The sequence below is a fragment of the Brienomyrus brachyistius genome, chromosome 13 (assembly GCF_023856365.1).
Source record: "Brienomyrus brachyistius isolate T26 chromosome 13, BBRACH_0.4, whole genome shotgun sequence".
Classification (NCBI taxonomy): domain Eukaryota; kingdom Metazoa; phylum Chordata; class Actinopteri; order Osteoglossiformes; family Mormyridae; genus Brienomyrus; species Brienomyrus brachyistius.
In genome coordinates this window covers 8048738-8071006 of record NC_064545.1, presented here as the reverse complement: position 1 = coordinate 8071006, position 22269 = coordinate 8048738, and the positions used below count along the sequence as shown (strand labels likewise).

Genomic DNA, 22269 nt, shown 5'->3' with positions numbered 1-22269 from the left:
ATGAATGCTTAGCATATTTATATTATACATTTATCGCTTTTTTCTATTAATGTAGTTTTCATGCACTAATCTACCGTGGTTGATTTATCTGGTCTTAATATATACAACGTCTTGTCTTAACATTTCTATTGGAGGACGATGACCTCGTGACCAAAAAATCTGGACTTTGATTGTACGAACTTGATGTCAATCAAATATCCAGCGCTTGCAACAGAGGAAGTCAATAATGGGGAAGTAAACATTTTGTTCTAGTTTCTTGTTATCTTCAGAAAATGTAATGTTGCAATGAATCCAAAAAGGCAGAATTATTTTCGGAGGAGACAGGAGTGACGCAAAAATGATGTAGGAATTTATCCTTATGTGAGTGCATGGGCGCTGGCAGTTATTATGTAACTTTGAAAAGTATATTTTGGCAGCTGCGTGTCTATGGGCTGAAGGCACATGTGTTTGAATGTAGCACTGAGAAGCAAAGCGGCGCGTCAAAATGCTGAACAAATCCGACGTACGTCAGTACAGCGCTCTGGAGGTAGCACTGCTACCTGACGGCCAGTTTTCTCGCAATGTCCGGGACACGGTTAAGGCTGAGATGGCCAGGAGGTCCTCCCTGTTATGCTGCCTGACCGGCGGCGGCCGCATCGTCCTGGCCGATGTATCAGAGAGCAACCCCCCCGAGACGAAGATTGACGGCACACACACGGAGTAAGGAAGCCCCCTCTGTCCCTTTATTCCACAGTAATGAGTCTGTTGAAATCTGTTGAAACTGAGGGGTAACGTTTACCGAATTTGTACTTGACACTGCTTGAAAAAAGATGGAACATTTGTCATAAAATACTTTTCCTTTTTATTGTTTTTACATAGTCCTATTTAAACTTTATCAGATGTCACAGACTTGACGGTGAAGGTGTATATACTCGAGTCAACAGGTACTGGGTAATATACCGTATTCCTGTTTTTAATGGTCAAACTTCATGGCACAATTTAAACAGCAGCCAGGAGTTTTTAGCCAAGAATGTCATTTACAAACAAAGATGTGAAATCTCTTTTTAACCTCAGTGTGGAGTGCAGTGTCTCTTCATTTTCGCTCATCTCTCCTGTGTAATTACAGTTTTGTGTGGGAGTCAGAGCCTCCTCAAGTGCCTGGGCAGTCCGGCCACCAGCTGCTAACGGTGGGTCCCAAGAATGAGCTCCGGCTTTATGTGGTGGGGGTACAGGGCACGGAGCTCGAGCCCCCTGTCTGCGCAGCCGGCTGCTCCCCGGGTGTCTTACTGCAGGTCGCCAAGGAGACGGACCAGAGTGAGTTCACTGAGTTTATCTCTATGAGGATCAGCAGGAATGGAGCAGCTGCATGAGCCCAGGGTCTTGGCTCTGTGTCCGCAGGGATCTCTGAGCTGCTAAGCCTGAGGGTGCTCTCCTTCACGGAGGGACGCTGCTGTGTGTTGGTGAATGGCGCCGTCCTCCTGCAGCTGTTGTGGCCAGACGGGGCCCCAGAGCCCGAGAAGGCCCCCGGGTGCATCTTGGCGCTGCCTGCGGAAGCCCTGGACCGAAGCGTGGACTTCCAGATATGCAGAGGGCTCCTCTTCATGCTGGCTGACACAGGACAGTTGTGTATCCTTGAAAGCCAGCCACTGCACATCGGAGTGTGTATGAAGTCATTCCATAATTCACACATTGCACATATTCTCTAGCTGTTCACTACTTGAAGTCTTAACTGCCAGCTATCATCAAGTTTTTATATTTTTTATATATATATATATATATATATATATATAAAACAAACAGAGGTGCAAAGTTCAGGTCCCGAAAGTAAATTCCAACCAGTTGAGTATAAAGAATCGCAGTCAAGAGTGCTCAACTGGTTGGTTGAAACAAAATCTTGGCCTGGATTTTCACTTTCTGAACCTGATATTTCCACCTCTGAAAAAAAAAAAATTAAATGTATTAGTTTTCTTTATTTATGTCTGTCTATCTCTTTGAGTGGATCAGTGGATCTTCCTCCATGCCAGGGGCATCCCCCCACACATAAATGGATGCCAGGTGATTAAACTGCAGCTCTCAGGTGTCAGGCTTTAACCCCGTGTCCCAGATGTGCTCTGCTGTGCCAGCGGTACTCTGCTCGCCAGCGTGGACCTCAGCCTTTGCCAAGCAGGTGGGGGCCCGGGGGAGGCAGGCCTGGCCCGGGATACCCCCTCGTTCCGAGTCTTCCGGGTGTCGCAGGATCTCAGCACCGCGGTGGTGGTTTGTGCCGACTGTGCCTGGGCCATCGATCTGAGTGACTATTTTAGGTGGGCAGAGAAACCTCCTCCGCTGTTGTTGATAATGATGAAAAATTTGCACTTTGACGTTATATTTCGTTCTGTCTGCAGTCTGCGGTTCCACATTCCACACTGTTTCTTCCATGTCCTGACACTTTCTCCTTTCTTGGCATATGTGTGTCTGCTTAAACGCTTAATCCGTCCCGTTGCAGGTCACACCCTGAGCACCTGCTGCACCGCTCCCCTCCCGCCCGCCTCCCACTTCAGGCCTCGGGGGCACTTGACCAGGATGGACTCTCCAGTGCCCTGCACAGTGTCACCGCCCTGGGGGTGTCCCTTCGTATAGACCGGTGAGTGACCCCCCCTCCAGCTCTTTCCGCACCCCATCGTCTCCCTCCCTCTATCCCAGGAGCCTTGTCCAGCAAGGATTGAGATGTGGTGGCATTTAGCACAAAATACTGAGCTTCAGTCCCATGTAATTGATTAATTAGGAGGAGGTGTGTGGATCTTTAGGTCACTGGTTCAAATTCCAGGATCAGCAGAGTGATGTCACCATTGGGCCCCTGAGCAAAGGCCCTTACGGCCCAACTGCTCCGGGGACTAGCTGACCCCGCTTTCTCTTGGATAACAGTATCTGCTGAAGAGATATTCTCTTGTCATCCTTCTCTGTAGCTCCTGGGAGGCTCAGCTGGCGATTCTAGACAACAAGGCTCGTACTCCAGGGGCCCCGCCCCAGAACACAGAGCACCCCTGGTTCAAAGACATCCCCCACGTGGAGTGCCAGCAAGCAGCCGTGGGAGCTGGGCTGTTTCGCAGTGTCGTGCCAGCCGGAGGCGCCACTGTGCGGTTCGAGCTGGAGGACGGGGCAGCCTCCGTTGCGCTGGCCGTGACAGAGTTCTCGGCTGTCGTGACCTTCACGACCCCTGACGGCAAAGGGTCGGCCGTCGCCTTCTGGGACCTGGAGAGCCACAGGGTGTCCTACCATCGGCCCTCGGGCTGGTTCGTGCCAGTCAGGCAGGGCGCCGGGGAGCACGCCAGCCTGCTTCTCAAAGGTGAGATGTCACCAGCGCTCAAGGCAATTGCATGCCATCACATCAGCGCATAATGCAGTAGACACTGTCTGATTAGCTTGTGACGCAATGGTACCTGGTCCATTTGTCATTCGTGCTACATCTTTGTTAGCACTCTCTCTATATCTGGATTAGAGTGTCATAGCCTGTTAGCACATCGGCGGCACGCTAAGATGTTTCACTTTGCGTTACAGACAGTGGCCTGTCTCTGCTCCTCTTCGGAGTCTCCCAAGAGGAGCTGCTCAATAGGCTGATGGTGTTTGGCAGTGCTGGGACGGCAGACTCCCTCTGCCATCTCAACGCCTGGGACCGCTGCTCCATCCCCATCCATGCCCTGCAGGTTGGGGAGGGTGGGGGCTTGGGCACTGGGGCTGGTTAGCTCAGCCGTTGGTTAGATCCAGAAGGCGAGATCCACTGCTATGTGTTCTCTTTTCCCCAGGCTGGTCTGAAGAATCATCAGCTGGACACCGTGGACTTCTTCCTGAAGAGCAAGGAGAACTTCCTGTGTCCACGTGTGGGATTCGGCCTCCCAGAGCATGCAGCCACCGTCTCCACTCTGAACCAGCTTAAGAGTATGAGTATTTCTCCGTTTTGTGGGCTGATCCTCCCTAAGTGTTTTACTCATTTTATTATAAAAATGTCCCATATAACAAACCCGCAAACAATACCACTGACAGAGAGAGTATCTGTGTTTCAAAAACTAAATAAATAGCTAGTGAGCCAGAAGATTGTAGCTAACTAGCTGGTTAGCAGAACATGCTGCTTCAGTATGTTCTAAATAAGAAATATGTATATTTAGTGTAGTGACTGTTAGTGGCCAACAGGGGGGGCAACACATGTGATGTTTGAGTGGTGCCAAACGCCGCTGCTGGCTAGGTTTACCTAATAAACTAGCCTCTGCCTGTTGGCTATTCACAACACGCAGAGGTACCTGCTGTTTCTCTGAGTTTTGTGGTCCAGTGAAGCAGGCTTAGATGTGAGCCATCCAGGCGTGCTCTGTGATGTGTGTGATTTCTTTCTGCAGATGTGCAGGCTCTGTGTCCTGCTTTAGACCTTCTCAGCTCAGCCATCAGGGACACCCACTCCGAGTCCCAGAGCAAGCAGTTTTCGGAGCAACTGCTGAACATCACGCTGACGTTCCTTAACACGCGTGTGCAGGAGATCCTGTCTGACTCAGAAGGTGAGACTTTAGTGTCCAGTGGGTGTGAAAGCTCCCGAAACATTGTTCCAGTTAAATGTACTGTGCTGTGGAAATTCCACTTTCGAAAGGCATGAGTGACTCTGGCTTATGATGTGGTCTCCGAGCCCATCCAGAACCTTCCTTGAGTCTTCTTTCTCCCTCCTCCCATCTGGGTCATCAGAACCAGACGAGAACCTGCAGCAGTGCCTGGCGATTCTCAACAAGTACATCTGTGACCTTCGTCTCTTCATGAAGAGGTTCCCCTGGCCTGTAGGGGGTGCTGGTCCACAGGAACCTGCTACACAGGAAGTTGACGCCGGACCGGCTGTGGTTCCTGACTCTGGACCTGAGCAGATCTGGCATTCCCTGTCCACAGAGGTACTGATTCCCAATGAGGTGTCATAAGGCAGCCCATCGGCACGAAGGCAGAGTGGCCCATGTTTAATGTGTCACATCCAGTGTTTATTGTTATCTATGGTTATGTTTTCCATGACTCTTATTTACTGTTGTTGGCCGTCGCACCATCTGTCATTTCATTTGCACTTCATTGACACCCAGTAGTTCTTCATTGCTTCTTTGACTCCTGATTTGGTTCTTCATTGATTCTTACTGGTTCCTCATTGATTCTCATTCTTCATTGGCTCAGGAGGTGATATTGAGTTTCCGCTGTACTGATGTAGGGGCTCTGAAACTGTTGCACCCCACTGCAGTGGGTGGTCCTTCTAACACCTCTCTCTGTTTCAGGAGGTGGTCCTGCAGGCTGTGATGGCCAACGAGATCCCACGGGCCCAGGCATACCTGAGGACCCGCAACTGTGCTGAGCAAAACCTCCCGGAGCTCAGGGCCACGGGACTGCGGCTGGCCTCTCAGTGTTTGGAGCGGCGGGATCTGGACCAGGCCAAATGTCTGCTGCGCAACATGGTAGGGCCTGTCCTGACTGTCCTCAATGTCTGTACTGTGCATTTCTACCTGGAACAAGATCTGATAGACTTCCCTTTTGGCAGGGCTTCAGTGTCAAAGAACAGCTCCGGAAGGTCTGCCTTCACACTGACGATGGAGAGCTGAGGGACTTCGTGGTGAGCATCTGCCTGACCATCCGCACCTTCCTACCACACCTACCCGCCCCTTTGTAACTACGGTCATCTCCCACAGGTGGAAGAGTTACGGAGGCTGGACTTTCTGTCAGATGAGGAGGAAGGGGTGATGCATTTCATCAAACAGCTGGAAGGCTTGCGTTCGATGCCTGCGACGCGTTATAGAAGCTCTGTGAGGAAAAGGTACGGGATCTGGGTGGCTGAACTGTCTGTTCTGCCTTGAAATTGATCTTCTGGTGCATTTTGACTTGTGGCTGGAGCGTCGGCAGTGGTGCCGTTTGCCAAAACTTAAACCGTACATTTGTGTGGACCTCTGAGGACCAGAACCAGCAAGCTGACCAGTAAACATCTATCTAATATATACTGCTCGAAAAAACTAAAGGAACACTTGGAAAACGCATCAGATCTCAATGGGGAAAAAATCATGCTGGATATGTATACTGGTATGGACTGGGTAATGTGTTAGGAATTAAAGGATGCCACATCGTTTGGAAATGAAAATTATCAACCTACAATGGGCTGAATTAAAAGAAAATCAAAGTGAAAAAATTAGGCGGTAAGCGAGTCCATTTTGCCGAAATTTCATTGCAGCAACTCAAAATCGTACTCAGTAGTTTGTATGACACCTACTTGCTTGTATGCATGCCTGACAACGTCGGGCTCCTAATGAAACAACGGATGGTGTCCTGGGGGATCTTCTCCCAGATCTGGACCAGGGCATGACAGAGCTCCTGGACAGTCTGAGGTGCAACCTGGCGGTGTCGGATGGACCAAAGCATAATGTCCCAGAGGTGTTCTGTTGGATTTAGGTCAGTCGAGCGAGGTGGCCAGTCAATGGTATCGATTCCTTCATTGTCCAGGAACTTCCTGCATACTCTCGCCACATGAGGCCCAGCATTGTCTTGCACCAAGAGGAACCGAGGACCCACTGTAGTAGCGTAGGGTATGACAGTGGGCCCAACGATTTAATTCTGATACCTAATGGCAGTCAAGGTGCTGTTGTCCTGATTTAACTCCTTGTGCTAATTACCACGCAGCTCTGAAGCTGAATAATTTGTGGTGGAACAGGGAAAGAGCTAAGCTACACAGGGCTCCTGCCCCCCAGGAATGGGGTTTGACACCCCTGCGTTAAACCATGCCTGTGTTGGGGATCATCTCTTTGTTGCCCATCTAGTGCGCCCGTTGTTAATCTCATTAACACCAAGGCAGATGAAACTGTTTAATAACCCCGTCTGCTACTTAACTGACCAGATCAATATCCCAGAAGTTTAATTGACTTGATGCAATACTCTGACTAAAAAGTGTTCCTTAACTTTTTTGACCAGCGTAAATAATAATTTACTTTAGACTTTATTGATCCCCTTAGGGAAGTTTGCATTTCACCATCTTGCTCTCCATGACACTCGGACACATATGTAGGTGTGAGCAAGCTTGGCAGTGAAGGGTAGCTACCTGCCATGGTGCCAATGGGGCTGGGGGTTAAGGGCCTTACTCAGGGGCCCACAGACATGTGACTGTTCGGCTGAGGCCAGGCTCAAAATGGTGACCTCCCAGTCACAGAGGCTTAGCCCGCCGAATCGCATGCTTCCCCCAGTGCTGCTGTCTGCGTCCTGTATGTCAAGTCGACTCTCCATGCTCAGCGCTCTCCAGATGGAGCAGATCGGCCCAGAGTCCAGGCGGCTGCTGGAGGCGCTGGGCGGGGCGCCAGATCCACGGGCCTCCCAGGCTCTCTGGACCTCTGTCAGGATGGACTGGGTGAGGCACTGGGACCAGAACACGCGGCGATCCATCCTGATGTCACGAGTGCAGGACCACGGTGAGCGCAGGCCGCTGAAGGGGAAGATGACTTGGGTGTTTTATTTCCCGCAGCAAGGACTTGTGGGTAGACTGATGTCAGTATCACGGTACTGAAATGTGGGAAGGAATGCAGATCTTAAGGAAGCGGGCAATCTTATCCGCAAAGGGCCGGTGTGTATGCGGGTTTTTGGGATAACCTTCAGGTCAGCTGTTCAAACCCAGGTGTGAGGACTCTTCAGCCAGTCTCTAATTCAGTCAGTCAGTTCTCTAATTAGTCTTCTAATTAGGGAGTTGCAGTGAAAACCCGCGCACGCACCGGCCCTTTAAAGGCATTTAACCTGGAGTACAAGTCACATGACCCATCGCATGACTAACTGCAGTTAACCTCTGTTAAGCATGACTCTTACTGTAACAGGTGGAAACACACTAGATATAAAAACACATATTTCAACTCAGGTGACACTAGGATACTTACAGACCTTTTTATAGAACAGCTTTTATTATTTTTTTTTCCTAACAAGACATTAAGCATTTAACTCATTTTACATTATGCTTGGCAGACACTTTTATCCAGAGTGACTGATATTTGAGACCGCAGGGTCAACCAGTCCCTGGAGCAAGTGGGGGTTAGAGACCTGCTGAGAGGGCAGACAGTGACACCACTGCAACAAACGCTGTGAACTGTTGTGTTTATGTCTGTGTGTGTGTGTCTGTGTGTGTGTGTGTGTGTGTGTGTGTGTGTGTTAACAGCCCTGAGCTCCTGTGACCCTGCGGTTCTGTGGCTCTACCTGACCTCTCTCCACGACCGGGAACGGATCACACGCTGGCTGCAGCGCCTCCCAGAGGCGGATGAATGGCCGGCACTCACTGCTGACGTCGTGAACGAGCACACAGCGTGCAGCGGGTACCTGCGGGACGAGGTGCTGGACATGCTGGCCAGGTAAGTCAGTTCCCCCACCCCCTTAGTCCCTGCTGCTCTACATCTGCCCTGATTCCCCCCCCCCCCCCCCCCAGGAAGGGAATCTTCACCCAGGCTGAACTGTTGGACTTTGAGCAGCTGCTGTGGCGCCTTGGTCAGGCAGGCGGCGTGATGCAAGACCACTCCCCAGTGCCGCACTTCTGCTCCCCCCAGGGCCTTGACTTCCATGCTTGCTTCATCAGGCATTGCCTGGAGAACGGCCTGAGATACCTGCTGTACAGCTACACGCAGCATTACCGGTGAGAACCGCCCCCTTCTGGTCAGTTAGGTGTATTGCTCCTGTGCACTTTTTCTGATCCCCAGAATTGCTCTTTCATTAGCTTGACTCCAGAAAACTGTGCAGCCCTGGCAGATGCCAGCCTGTATGAGGCATACCCCTGGTATGAGATGATGGTGAAGGTGCAGGTGATCACCAGAAACCTGAAAGGTAGGTGAGAAGCATTTGACTTGCCCTGCAAAGAGAAGGCGAGTTGCCATGATGACTGGATCCTCTTTCCAGACCCTGAGGCCGTGTTCCAGGCCAGCCTGACCAACGCGCAGATCCTGACCCCTGGCAGCCCGGCTAGTGTCAGCAGCATGCTCCTGGAGGGCCACAGCCTCCTTGCACTCTCCACCATCATGTTTGCCCCTGGGGGCATTGACCAGGTGAGCAGATCAGTAACTGAGGGCAGCCACTAGGGGGTCTCTTCCACTGGTAGTGAGTCCTTAAGCTCTGAAGCCCTGGATTTGTTAACCTTTTATTTGTATGCATATTTGTAAACATATCGACAGTATATAGAGCCATTTAAACATCTGATGAATACAAATAAGTACTGGCCTTCTTCCACATTTTAAAAAAGAATTGTAATTTTTCATGAAAAAGTTGAAACTGACAAAAGTGATTGGTATCCGCCATCCTTTATTCCATTAGGCAAACATTTTTGCTCTTGATGAATTAAGATTTTATATTTAAGAATCGAACATATGAAAATGGCATGGATAAAGTTGAGTACCATTGGCTGCCAGTCAATTTTGGCCACGTCTGTACGATTTTAACGCTGGACTAACAGGCCCCTTTTTTCACAAACCTGACCAGTGGAGCGAGTTAGAGCTGGGCGGAGTTAGAGCTGGGCGGAGTTAGAGCTGGGCGGAGTTAGAGCTGGGCGGAGTTAGAGCTGGGCGGAGTTAGAGCTGGGCGGAGTTAGAGCTGGGCGGAGTTAGAGCTGGGCGGAGTTAGAGCTGGGCGGAGTTGTGGGTGTCAGCCTGTGAGTGCCTTTTCAGTAATGCCTATGTGAGGATGCTGCCCCCCCCCCCCCCCAACAGGTAGTGAGCGCGGGGCGGGGCTCAGGTGACTCTCCAGGGAAGGTGGACCTCCAGCTACTGAAGATGGCGCTGACCCCATACCCTAAGCTGAAGTCAGCCCTGTTCCCCCCCAGCGGCCTGCGGGGAACCCCCCCATCTGATATCACTCTGTACCAGCTCATGCAGGTATGGCCTCGTAAACACACACACACACACACACACACACACACACACACACAGGTATAGCTTGGTTCCAGCTTTGAAATGTTGGCAGGGGAAGCAGAGTCTGTCCATTTTTAGTTCTGTGGGGGGGGGACAAGCTTAAGAGTGAGTGGGCCAGCCTGCCCTGCCCCCCTGTGGTGCCTGGTAGAGAAACCCGTAGGAGCTGTGAGTCTCACTGTTCTGAAGGCCTCGCCGATTCTCAGGGAAGATGCCGAACTTCTGCAAATGGACACAGACACAGCATTAATTAAGCCAACAGTATGGGGTGTCGGATCCCTGTGGACCAACAGTATGTTTCCCTGGGGGGCCCAGTCCTGTCAGCTTCAAGCTGTGAGCATTTAGGGGCTCTTAGGTAATGAGATGCCTGCCCCCCCCTCACTGCTCTGTTTTGTTCAGCTAATTTTTTATCATGGTGATTAATAAAGCATACAGGCTGCCCTGGATGCTTTGCACTAGCGTAGCGTAGCATTGATATAATCCAAGTGGTGGCTCCGGGGTATGGGAGGAAGCGTGCCGACCTAGCACAAGGCGCACCTGGTGGGGTGGGGTGGGGCAGGACTGCCCTTCTCTGGAGTGCCCCCTCAATGCCTGTACTCTGTCTTTCAGTCCCTGCACCCCTTGGATCCTTCCAGACTGTTCCACTGGCAGTCAGCCAACACGCTAGGCAACGGCGGTAGGTCATCTTCACCTGGCCCTGGACCCCTTTAAACTCTGTGTCCAGGGGTGCAGGGAGCCATGTAGGGGGAGTGGGGGGGAGGCGTGCGTTGGGCGGGGCAGATGCGACCCCGCAGGGAGGAGCCGGGTGTTACTGGAGGACAGATGGTGGTTACTGGGAGCCTGCACATAGAGGGCGCTGTGTTTACAGGCCGGCGCGGTCCATTCTCTGTCCTGTAGATGCCTTGGAGCTGCCGCACTTCTCCAGCCCACAGCTGGTGGCCCAGCATGCCCTGGTGGAGCGCCTGGACTTCCTGTACTATCTACGGCACGGGCGGCCGGCCTCTGCGTTCGGCACCTTCCTGCTACAGCAGCTAGCCGCTTCCGGTGACCCCCAGCTGCAGTGAGTGGCAGATTGGGCCCCGTCCCGCTTTGCTCCATCACCGCTTCGGTTTGTGGAGAACAGCTCGAGCCCTAAGGTCCAGGTCCAAAGCTCATTGTGGCTTTAACAATGGCTGGAAAACCGACAAAAGAAAATTTTGGATTGCTCTAGAAAAACGTTACAGTGGAAAACTGGATTGTGGTAACAGAACTGAACTTTTTGGAAAGCTGATTAGTGAGTAGACCATGCTGAATGAAATTAAATTAATCGATTAATCCGAGCCACCATTCTCGAATGCAGGTGTAGAAGGTGCATTTTATGTGTTAATGGAACGGGGAATTTGGAATGAAAGGGAGGCTTGTCTGTCTGTGCGTGTGCATGTGATATTGCTTCTCTTTGATCTGTCTGTGTGTGTGACAGGGTGGCGATCGGCGCGCAGCAGGCCTACGCTCTGGCCCTGCGGCATTTCCACGCGCCGCCGGTTGCCTCTGCCTGCGCCTGCTTCTGCGAGATGCTGGGTGTCAGCAGCCTGAAGCTGCGTGTGGACGTGGCCGCCCTCAGCCTGGTGCTGCGCTGCCAGAGCCAGGGTCAGGAGAAGGCAAACGGGGCCGTCAGGGGCTCGCTAGGTGAGGGACAGGCACGCTGTACCGGGAAGAGGACCTTCGTTTGCTTCTGCGTCTGGCATCTTATCTCGCGTTCGATAATCCAAAGCTAATATGTTTGTACCTAGAGATGTGCCTCAGTTGCGATTCCTTGTTTATCTTTTATTTGCTGTGATGGTGACCCAGGATAATATGCACATTTTCTGTGTCAAATCATTTCAGAATTCATCTCTTTCTTTCTCCACATGATAAGGACAAAATAAACAGATTAGAGTCTTTTTCTTCACTGCTGATAGTGACGGTAAAAGGCTGCGTGTCCCCATGTTCCCAGTGGACAGGGCCAGGGGTCTGCAGGAGCGTGAGGGGGAGTCGGCGCAACAGCTGCTAGTTCACCTGGAGGCTGCAGTGAGGGACAGTGTGGAGAGGAAGAGCCTTGGGAGGTGGGTGTGAGGGGAGAGGATACCCAGGCATGTTAAGGGTGAAGGAGGGTGAGGGGAGAGGACACCCAGGCGTGTTAAGGGTGAAGGAGGGTGAGGGGAGAGGAAACCCAGGCGTGTTAAGGGTGAAGGAGGGTGAAGGGAGAGGATACCCAGGCGTGTTAAGGGTGAAGGAGGGTGAGGGGAGAGGATACCCAGGCATGTTAAGGGTGAAGGAGGGTGAAGGGAGAGGATACCCAGGCGTGTTAAGGCTGAAGGTGGGTGAGGGGAGAGGAAACCCAGGCGTGTTAAGGGTGAAGGAGGGTGAGGGGAGAGGAAACCCAGGCATGTTAAGGGTGAAGGAGGGTGAAGGGAGAGGATACCCAGGCATGTTAAGGGTGAAGGAGGGTGAGGGGAGAGGAAACCCAGGCATGTTAAGGGTGAAGGAGGGTGAGGGGAGAGGAAACCCAGGCATGTTAAGGGTGAAGGAGGGTGAGGGGAGAGGATACCCAGGCGTGTTAAGGGTGAAGGAGGGTGAGGGGAGAGGATACCCAGGCGTGTTAAGGGTGAAGGAGGGTGAGGGGAGAGGATACCCAGGCGTGTTAAGGCTGAAGGAGGGTGAGGGGAGAGGACACCCAGGCGTGTTAAGGGTGAAGCAGGGTGCAGGGAGAGGGCCAGGTGGACGTACCTCATGCAGTCTCTGTGTGCACACAGGTCGTCGTATGAGGCTGGAAAAGAATGGGCCCTAGCGGTCCAGTTCTGCCAGCTGCACCACCTCCCGCTGACCCCCGCCTTCCTGAGTGACTGTGCTGCTGATGCCCAGTGGCTAAATTTTCTGGTCTTCATACAGCTTCACGGCTACCCCCCCCAGCAGGTCTGTACACCATCATGCTCTCCCTTAAACAGTCAGGCAGCTGAAGCCAAAGGAATCGAAGGGACTCAAAGTTCTTCATGGTACTTTGACGCAGCATAAGATGCCGAGTGGTACGACCGCAGTTCAGTTCTGTTCCAGCAGAGGGCGACAGAGTGCCTCCCACCTCCAGCTTCTGGGGCTTACATGTGTGTGGTGTTGACGTATTCTCCCCATGTCACGCACGCTTCCTCCAAGTTCTCTGGTTTCCTACTGCAGACCCCTGACATGCCATTTTCCTGATTGGCATCATTAAATTTCCCATAGAGGAAGAGTGTGTGCTTATGTGTGCGTGTGTGTGTACCCTATGATTAACTGGCATCCTGTCCAGGGTGTACCCAAGCCCCCCAGGTTAGGGCTCTGGGTACAGGGTTAAGGGTTAGGGTGGTACAGCTACATGTGTTCTGGTTGGTACAGCTCTCCCCTCTGCCCCTGTTTGGCAGGTTCGTGCACTGGTGGCCCAGTTTGACCCCACCCTGCAGGCCCACCTCTCACTGGCCTTCCAGCACCTACAGCCGTCGCTGAAGCCGGATCAGGACGACTGCCAGGGAGGGGCGGAGCCTGAGCCCCCTGCCGAGTGCCCCCCCGAGCTCTTCCAGGTGCTGCTCCGGAGCCGAGAGCAGCGCAGCCCCTGGCGCCACCTGCTGTCTGAGGGACTGCGGCTGCACTGCCCCCTTCTGGCAGTGCTGGCAGCCTGTCATAAGGTAAATACCCTCCCCCCCACATTACTGGGGTCACGGTTACCATAGTTACCCATTATTTACATGCAGGTTGTGAACACTGTGTTGTGGCTTTGAGCAGGGATAATGTAATGCACTTTAAGACAGTGTCATTTGAAAGTGCACTATACAAATAAAGTTACAATATACAAACAAATGAATTGAACTGAATCGTATGTGGCGTTACCCATTTTTTAAGCGTGAACCTTTTCAGGAAGTAGAGGCATGTTATCGATAAGTGAAATTATAAGCACTACATATAACCTTATTTGGTTATGTCCCATCTCTAACTACAAAATTGCCAGTAAATACATTTTTGTTATCCTTGTCATCATTTGGTGTTTTATCAGTGTAAGTTAACATCATCGCAGCTGGTGAGTGGCTTTCGATGGAGAGGCTCTGAGCTTCTGAGAAACTGGCTTTGATGGCCTGCGAAGTTCTGACGGTGTTCACACTGAGCACATGCATGCATGCGCTGCTGCCCCACCCCGCCCCCAGGATGCTGACTTGATCCACTGCCTGTGCGTGTGGATCCTGACCTCCGTGGATGATGGCATCGCCCGCCAGGCCACCGCTCACCTCCGAGAGAGCGTCAGGCACCACAGCTGGGGCCTCCACGACCTTTCCATGATCTGGAGGACCCTGCTGCGGAACCGCAAGGTCCGGCCCCTCATCCGCGGCTTCCAACTTTTCCAGAAGGTATCTCCTGGCGTGTACCCTTGAGGTGGTGGGGGTGGCAGGGCGGGCAGCACGGGCCTTTATGTACCCCAGTCGCTTCCTCCCCCCAGGACTGTCCTCTGGGCCACATGCTGCAGATGTATGAGATGTGCTGTGACTGCAAGAACTACCAGGTGGCCAAGCAGAAGCTTCTGGAGTTCCAGAAATGCCTCATGAACGTGAGTACAGACTGGCCCGGAGCAGAGGGTCACGCCTTCGTAACGGCCCAGCAGAGGGTTGGGGAGGATATGAAAGCAGACCAGCCGCTCATCCTAGGGAGGTAGATGATCACTGACGTTCTCCTCCATAAACAGCTGCCCTGCCACTGGATTTATTTTTCCCTTCCCAGGATTTTTCTTTATCTGTTAATTAAATAAGGACTTAATAAAACCTGAGTAATGGACCAATTAAGGAGTGAGGTTTTGCGTCTGGGCTCCCATGAGACCCCCTCGACTTTTATTTGTGCTTTTTAGAGGTGGAGATTTCCGGTCCAGAGAGTACAAATCCAGACCGAGATTTTGATTTCAACCAACCAGTTCACAGTCACAGAGTACTCCACCTCTGGTGCTTTTTGAGGCTTGTGGCTTCACATAAACGAAGCTGAATCTGGTTGAATCTGGTTGAGTGTGGTCGCCTCTTGTTTCCCCCCACCCCGTGCAGCTGAAGGGAAGTCACACGCAGCCCCCCGGCGGCATCCCCACGCAGTGGTCCGAGAGCCAGGCCTCCGTGCTGCTGCTCTCCATGTTGCAGCAGAGCTCCACCCGCTATGAGCTGCACCAGCTGCTCCACCTGCTGGCCGACGTCGACCACCTGCTCAAATCCAACGGTAAGGACCTGCAGTGCCGGGCTTCCACCACCAGGGGGCTGGGGACTTTTCCCCTCTGTGAGTCACAAGCGGGGATTTTACAGGTGTACAGCATGCAAGGGCCCTACTCTAAAAGTTACTTTGAATCGATCTGAATATTTGAGTGGACTCTACTGCTTTTCCCACAAAGTTCAGATGGACCCAGAACACTGGGATGCTGTGCTTTACCCAGCTTCCTACGGTTTCTGCTGGAGACCTGAGCACAGCACGTGAATCAGACCTCTGCCCACAGGTCCAGACTTCAAGAAGCTCAGTCTCCTCAGTGACACCCTGCTGGACACACCTGTGCCCCTCAGCCAGACCCTGCTGGAGGACTATTCTCCCGATGCCCTGCAGGGGGAGTGCCTGCGCTTGGTGGAGCAGCTGCAGGCATACGGGCTCTTCTCGCAGGCCAGGAGGGTGTCTGAGCTGGCCGACTTGCCCATCGACAGCCTGCTCGTCAGTGAGGTGCAGTCTTTGGCCCTTGTTTGGTTGTGGGGGGTGGCGGGCATAGATAACTCTTAGGCTTGTATTGCTCAAGCAGGTATTTAGTTGTAAGTCCTGAGTGTCTCAACAGCCTTTATCAGCTGAGTGTAGTTTAGAGAACTAGTGGTTTAGGTTTAGTCCTGGAATTTCATAATTCTGCTGTGACTGTACTTATTTGCGGGTGGGAGTAGAGGAGAGGAAGCAGAAATCCTAACCAGTACCTCCACTCCTGGGAGCCTTAGTGACCCAACACCCAACTACAGTGATAAGGATGTTCTACCATAAATTTCTAGAACATTAATTGAGATCTTCTTTCTCCATCCTGGGCCATGAAGCTGCTGCAGGAACTGCAGAACCTGAAGACGAAACGACAGTGGTCCAGAAAGGAGACGAGGATCGCCTTCTGGAGGAGATGCCATGAGCAGTTCAGCAGCAGCACCATGGGGGAACAGGTGGCCTCTGCCTTCTTCCAGGACCAGGCCCGGTCCTCGCAGCCAGCACCGCAGAGCCCGGCGGACGAGGAGCTGCATTGCGTCCAAGAGAGGCTGCTGCTCCTGGCCCTGGCAGGTCACTGGCTGTGCCGGCAGGAGCCCGCGCCCTTGGAGGAGCTGCAGGCACTGGAGAGGCAGATGTGGGAGTGCCGCGTACGGCAGCAGGAGATGGTGACCACCATGGAGCAGGAGAGCCTGTTCGCGCTGCCTGTCACGGCTGCAGGCGATGGCTCCTTCGAAGATGTCATCAGGGAGTTCTCCTTCTCCAAGGCACCGGCCCTGAACCGGCCTGAGAACCTTGATCCTGAGGGCCTGCCCTTGGCCGAGAGCCCGGGGCCCCGCCTGGGGCCAGAGGGCCGGACCGCTTTGGCTGCATTGGTGGGACGGCTTCTGGATGAGGGCAGCATCAACGAGGCGAGCCGTGTGTGCCGGTACTTTGGCTACTACCAGCACGACGTGGCCTTGGTGTTGCGATGCCGCTGCCTCGCCAGCGGGGAGGGCCCGCCTCTCCCGGAGCCGCCTCCCACATCTGATTCCCCAGATGCCATCGGCGGCCCCAAGAGGAGCTTCGCCAGCTGTCAGTGCCCTCGCTTCCCCCCCATCTCTTATCGTCGCCGCGTGATTGACTCGCTGGTTTCATACGGCTCTTACTACTTCTCCTGCAGCATCCAGCTTCAGCAGCCTGTGCTCCTTCGTGGTCGTGTCCCAGCCTGAGGACCACATGTCCATGCAGCTCCAGAAGATCGCCGACGAATGCCTCCATGGAAAGAGCTACTGCAAGCAAGTCCTCAGCCTGTACGAGCTATCCAAGGTGCGCGTCCTGCCCTGTCTCCCTTAGCCTGGCTCTGTTCCCTCCGCCTTCAGTGACCGGCCTGTGCTTTGCCCCAGGAGCTGAAGGTCCCCTACAGCCAGATATCGGCCGAGGAGCCGCAGTCGGTGCTCTGCAAGGTCCTGCTGTCCCAGCAGCCAGACCGCTACAAGAAGGCCCAGGCCTTCATTGCCGTGCAGGGTCTGGGAGCCGAGGTGGTGGCAGAGCTGGTCTCCAAGGCCGTCATTCAGGGTCTGCTGGCCTCAGAGGATGTCGGAAGTGGTGAGACCCCACCTGTTTATTTACATCGAAACAATAAAAAATAAGAACCGCCAACTTGTTCTCTGTAGGTGAGAGCAAGGTTGCCAGTGAAGGGCAGCGGTCAGGAGTTAAGGGTCTTATTCAAGGACCTCCAGACATGGCGAGGCCGTGCTCGAACCGGCAACCTTGTGATCACAGACACAGAGGCCTGGCCCACTGAGTCATATGCTGCCCCACATGAGCATACCTTAGGTGTGTCGGGTGACATTGTGACACAATTCAACTGCATCCATGGCTAGACCACTGAAAAACGCTTAAGGGGCTGATTCTGAGAGGTGATGTTCATAGAAGTGGATAGTTCAAGTCCAGAAAGTAGAAATCCAAACTAAGATTTTGTTTCAACCAGTGAGTTGAGTGTAAAGAGTGACAGTTACAGAGACTCAGCTGGTTGGTTGAAACTAAATCTTGGTCTGGGTTTTTACTTTCTGGACCTAAGCTGGTTCGTTCGCTGTGCACTCAGGCTGGCGAAAAATGCTTTCAAGAACAAACGTGTTTGTGCAGGAGAGAAGCAGATCTACAGCCCCAATGAGGGAAGGGAGGCCTTCCTGCAGCTGGCCAGGCTGTGTGGAGACCCCAACCTCGTGGGCACCATGCTGCTGGACCACATCCCCTCCATGCCACTGGGGGAGCTGGCGTGCAGTGAGTGTGTGTTTTTTTTTTTTTTTTTGTGCTACATGCAGTGGCTGAAAAATACGGCTGGCACTCACTGGGTGAGAAACTCCAGAGACGATACTTAGGTGGGGTTAGGCTTGTTCTGGAGCAGAGGGCTGTCTGGGGAGCTGTAGCCAGTCCAGTCCAGTCCAGTCCAGTCCGCGCCCTGGACGACCCTGAAGATTTTGCGACTGCGATTCCAGCATTCGTTATCCTTCCCCACAGCCGTGGAGTTGCTCATCCTCGCCCACGACTGCTTCAGCATCACCTGTAACATGGAAGGTATCGTGCGAGTCCTCCAGGCCGCCCGGCACCTTAGCCACGCCCACCTGGCCCACAACGACCGCTACAGCCTGCTGGTGAGCCCCACCCCTTCTGAGTCCCCCACCCCCCTTCCCCGTACCATCATCACCCGTCCACGGACATTCTGTGTGTCCCTGTGCCCAGGTTCGCCTCCTGACCGGCATCGGAAGGTACAACGAGATGACTTACGTCTTCGATCTGTTGAACCAGAACCACCGCTTCGAAATGCTGCTCAGGAAAAAGGAGGAGTCAGTAAGTGGGCGGGGTTCTGTTTGGGGGGCGGTGCCGACCAGAGGCCAGCAAAGCATGTGCACCCCGCCCTCCTTCCAGAACAGCATGCTGAAGACGGCCCTGCTGGATTACCTGCGGCGCTGCCTGCCCGGGGACAGTGAGAAGCACAACATGGTGGCGCTCTGTTTCAGCATGCGGCGGGAGATCGGGGAGAACCACGAGGCAGCCGCCCGCACACAGCTCAAACTCATCGAGTCCCAGCCCTGGGGTGAGGAGTCCTTCTGACTTATAGAACACATGTGCCTCCTGGCTTCTGAGGGCCAAAAAGTAGAGAAGGCTTGAGGGACCCTTTTCCGCCGGTTTGAGGGCCCTGGTGCTCCCTGGCTTGATGCTGAAAGAGCTTTGAGAGGAAGAACTTCAGTGAGGTTTTTTCTTCTCGACACAGCGGTGACCCCGGAGCTTAAGAGTGCCCTGGTGAAGGTACTGACTCTCCTGAAGGATGCAGCTGAGAGCTACTCCAAGGTACCCCCGTCAACCTAGATCTCTCACATTTTGAAAACGCAAGCTGCAAAAACCATTAATGGAAACAGTCAGACTCTGAAAAAACCCTCATAAAAGCTGTTCTATAATATTTGTTCCCTTGGGGTGGTTTTGGTGGCAAAAATTAATTGGAAACAGAATTTGTGAATGAATGGATGTGTAGGACGCGATAATTAGTTCTTCTCGGGCTACTAACCAGTGGAAAGCCCACTCCACATTGATGTGTGAGACATGAACCTTAATCTTGCAGGATGATAAATGGCAAATATTCTTCACATGGCACCCTATTTGCAATTTTACTTTGTAGGCTTGTAGAGAATTCACATACGATTTGTTCAAAACTTTAATGGCAACACAGCTACCGATTCAGCATTTGAGATGATTGAGGACCTATCTGCTCTAGCTGGTTTGTTTGACAGTAAGCGTGTGTCTGTGCTTGCTTGCGTGTGCGTCACTGTGCCCGTCCGTCCCGGCGCAGGATTCGTGTGTGCGCCAGGGCGTCCGATGTGTGAAACTTGCCAAGCTGGTGACGCTGCAGCTGCACATCCTGAATCAAGGCCAAGAGCAGCAGGTCATCAACCTGCGGACCTCCGAGCTGCCGGGTGCCATTGTGGCTCTGCCCCGCTGCTACCAGGTACCTCCGCCTCATTCGTGTGTCGTGTGTCATTCGTGTGTCGTGTGTGTGTCATGTGTGCGCCATTCGTGTGTCATGTGTACATCGTGTGTGTCGTGTGCACCATTCGTGCGTTGTATGTGCGTCGTGTGTGTCATGTGTGCGCCATTCGTGTGTCATGTGTACGCCATGTGTGTGTCGTGTGTCATTCATGTGTCATGCATGTACACTTTTGCTCATGTTGTGGAGATCAGTGCCGTTTTTTCCCCCTGCTAGGCCTTTGTACTTGCTGAGGCCTATGACTTCGCTTCAGACTGGGCCGAGGTTCTGTACCAGAAGGTTGTGCTCAAGGGAGACTTCGCCTACCTGGAAGAGTTCAAGCGCCACCAGCAGCTGCAGGCCAGTCTCTTTGAGGAGATATCTAAGAAGTACGTCTGTCCGATTGGGTGTTCTAGGGTCACGTGGTTCCAGGCCTCCAAAGGCCTCAGTAAAGGCAGGGGTGTCTTGTGGGCATGGAACCCAGGGCTGAATGTGTCGTTTTTAAATTGAGTCCTAAGATTGTGCCCCTTCCTCCTGCAGGGTCTCCCATTCCAAGTCTCCAACTGAGGTCAGCCAGAACCTGAAGAAGCTGCTGGAGCATTGTGAGGACATCTACACCTACTACAAGTTGGCCTACGAGCACAAGTTCTTCGATGTGGCCAATTTGCTGCTCCAGAAGTCCAACACTAGCAGCTACTTGAATGACCGCTTGGCCAGTTGACCGTATCGGGATCAGTCACATGACCAGAGAAACTGTCACAAAGTCCTGCTGATCATTTATGGAGAAACCATGTTAAATAACCGCACAGACTCTGATTTGTAACTGTTACAGAATAAATCCACCATAATTTGCCTTATTTGTCCTCAATTATTTAAAACCCCCTGAATAAGCTGTATTCTGTGTCTGTATTTTTTGTGCAGGTTGTAAATCCCTTTTCTCTAAAACTAGGGAATAAATTTCCCTTTTTTATCTCTGAAACATTATGGGGACTTCAGTCTTCGCAAACTGAATACCTCTGAAAATGCCCTCAAGAACAGGTTTGATGTCCTAACTGCTGCAGTCAGTTAACACTTCAGATCCTTTAGAACGGGTCTGGAAATGACCTTATCGTTAACGTGGTTAGCGAGAGCAGGTCCGGAGATGGCCTTTTCCTTAACATGATTATAGACGGATGGATGGTACTTTGATGCAATATTAGTCCCTTTATGCTGTATAGTTATTCTCCAGGCCCCTGTGACCCTGCATAAGATAAGCAGTCGAGAGCAGTATTGCGTACCTAGTCTATCTTACTTGTCAGTTACTGTGGGCACAGAACATGGGTGACGTATTTATTGACTACAAGTGTAAGTCCTTAATTACCATGCTATTGGTTGCCCTGTGATTTATAATATATTTTTAAAACTAATGAGCGTTTTGCATGTTACAAGAGGAACACAAAGGTAACAGACGACCTGTAAGCAAAAAAACGAAGCCTGTCCATAGAGCAGCGATCTGAGACGGCTTCTCCAGTGGACGGGAACTCGGTACGTGCACTGAAGCTGGGATGCACTGCGCCGGTTTCAGGAGAGACCTTGGACAAAGAAGCGATGCCCAGTGATTTATTTGTTGTCATGTAGACTCATGGTCTAAACCAGCTATAGGATTTATTAGCTCATTCTGCTTTTTTTTCTTTCCTTAAATTATTATTTCACCATAAATGCACTAATGTAACGCACAGAGGTGTGCGGGGAGCAATAAGTAAAGCAACATGCTCTTATCGGAATTACCACTCAGCTACGTCTGTTTTCAAACACTCTCTTCCCCCCGAATTTAACCAAAAAGAACAAAACCCTTTTGTTATAATATCATAAAAAAGTCTTCATTTGCGTCTCTGTGTAGGATGCTGTAACGTGAATTAATAATGCAAATTTACCCCTCCATCGCAGTTATTTGTTTATGTTTTTACTCAAACATTAAGGGCCCCGTTTACATCAACCAATAGCTGTATGCATATGGGAAATTCTCGTGTCGCTGTTTCACACACTGACTGTGCGCAGTGATGTTTGGTGACGCCATACAGCAGCTGCCGCTTTCTGCCCCCTGGCCCCATATCCAGCCCTGTAATACGATCCACATACTGGCAAGCGCAGTTTACGGTAAATGTCCTCCTGAGAGCTTGCAACTGATTTACTGTCCACCCCCAAATACACCTGACTTTGGGCATGTTCCTGTCATGTTTCCAACACTGACTGTAAATTAATTTTACTTTCTACTCGAATCTGTTGCAATAAATCAGTTTAACAGACTCCAGTCGTTTTCATGTTGTGCCAGGAAGGTTTCTGCTGTCCGCAAAGTCCCCCTTGTTTAATCCCTGCATGGCAGCCTAACCCAATGCGTTTCTTACTATGTCCCAATAACAGATTATTGTCTCAAAACAACGGGGATCAACTGCTGAAGGAAAAGAAATGAATTTTCTGATAATTTGGACTGTCGAGCAATTTTAAAGGTTCATGTTAAAGGTTCAAGTCTTTCATTTACCACTTTCTCACATTTTTATTTCACAGGAAAAGTGTTTTATGTCAAAAGTTTTTTCCCTGGCTGTATATGGTCAGATTTACTAATTCAGTGCCCCTCTCAGATGCAGATCTGACGGGTCCGGCCCGACGGTCACCGCGCGGCTGTGGGGC

The 22269-nt window shown here is 51.9% G+C and overlaps 1 protein-coding gene across 2 annotated transcripts; it reads left to right on the top strand.

The window, feature by feature from the left end:
* The first annotated feature begins 181 nt into the window (after window positions 1–181).
* Window positions 182–20455, top strand: spg11 (SPG11 vesicle trafficking associated, spatacsin). Of its 2 annotated transcripts, XM_048973435.1 has the most exons (40): window positions 182–699; window positions 1106–1293; window positions 1378–1605; window positions 2084–2282; window positions 2465–2602; window positions 2925–3304; window positions 3517–3662; window positions 3762–3894; window positions 4347–4502; window positions 4684–4880; window positions 5247–5423; window positions 5507–5578; window positions 5655–5779; window positions 7237–7412; window positions 8144–8333; window positions 8408–8611; window positions 8693–8799; window positions 8872–9017; window positions 9675–9839; window positions 10482–10548; window positions 10770–10932; window positions 11332–11537; window positions 11845–11953; window positions 12644–12803; window positions 13283–13543; window positions 14057–14257; window positions 14347–14454; window positions 14936–15101; window positions 15373–15587; window positions 15941–16673; window positions 16762–16907; window positions 16985–17186; window positions 17727–17864; window positions 18102–18235; window positions 18324–18431; window positions 18510–18678; window positions 18856–18932; window positions 19429–19584; window positions 19840–19991; window positions 20143–20455. In XM_048973435.1, exons 1-40 carry the CDS (start codon window positions 485–487, stop codon window positions 20321–20323), a joined length of 7194 nt encoding a protein of 2397 aa, XP_048829392.1. In that variant the 5' UTR covers window positions 182–484; the 3' UTR covers window positions 20324–20455. The 2 variants fall into 2 exon arrangements, with proteins under 2 accessions (XP_048829392.1, XP_048829391.1); XM_048973434.1 differs by having other exon boundaries at window positions 18324–18678.
* The last annotated feature ends 1814 nt before the right edge of the window (window positions 20456–22269 follow it).

What these genes read in the sequence shown, in the direction of transcription:
- spg11 (XM_048973434.1), top strand. Translation starts at nt 485, where the DNA reads ATGCTGAACAAATCCGACGTACGTCAGTACAGCGCTCTGGAGGTAGCA. An exon ending in CACTCTGAACCAGCTTAAGA is followed by an intron (nt 3,895 to 4,346) that starts GTATGAGTATTT and finishes TTCTTTCTGCAG; the next exon opens with ATGTGCAGGCTCTGTGTCCT. An exon ending in GATCACCAGAAACCTGAAAG is followed by an intron (nt 8,800 to 8,871) that starts GTAGGTGAGAAG and finishes TCCTCTTTCCAG; the next exon opens with ACCCTGAGGCCGTGTTCCAG.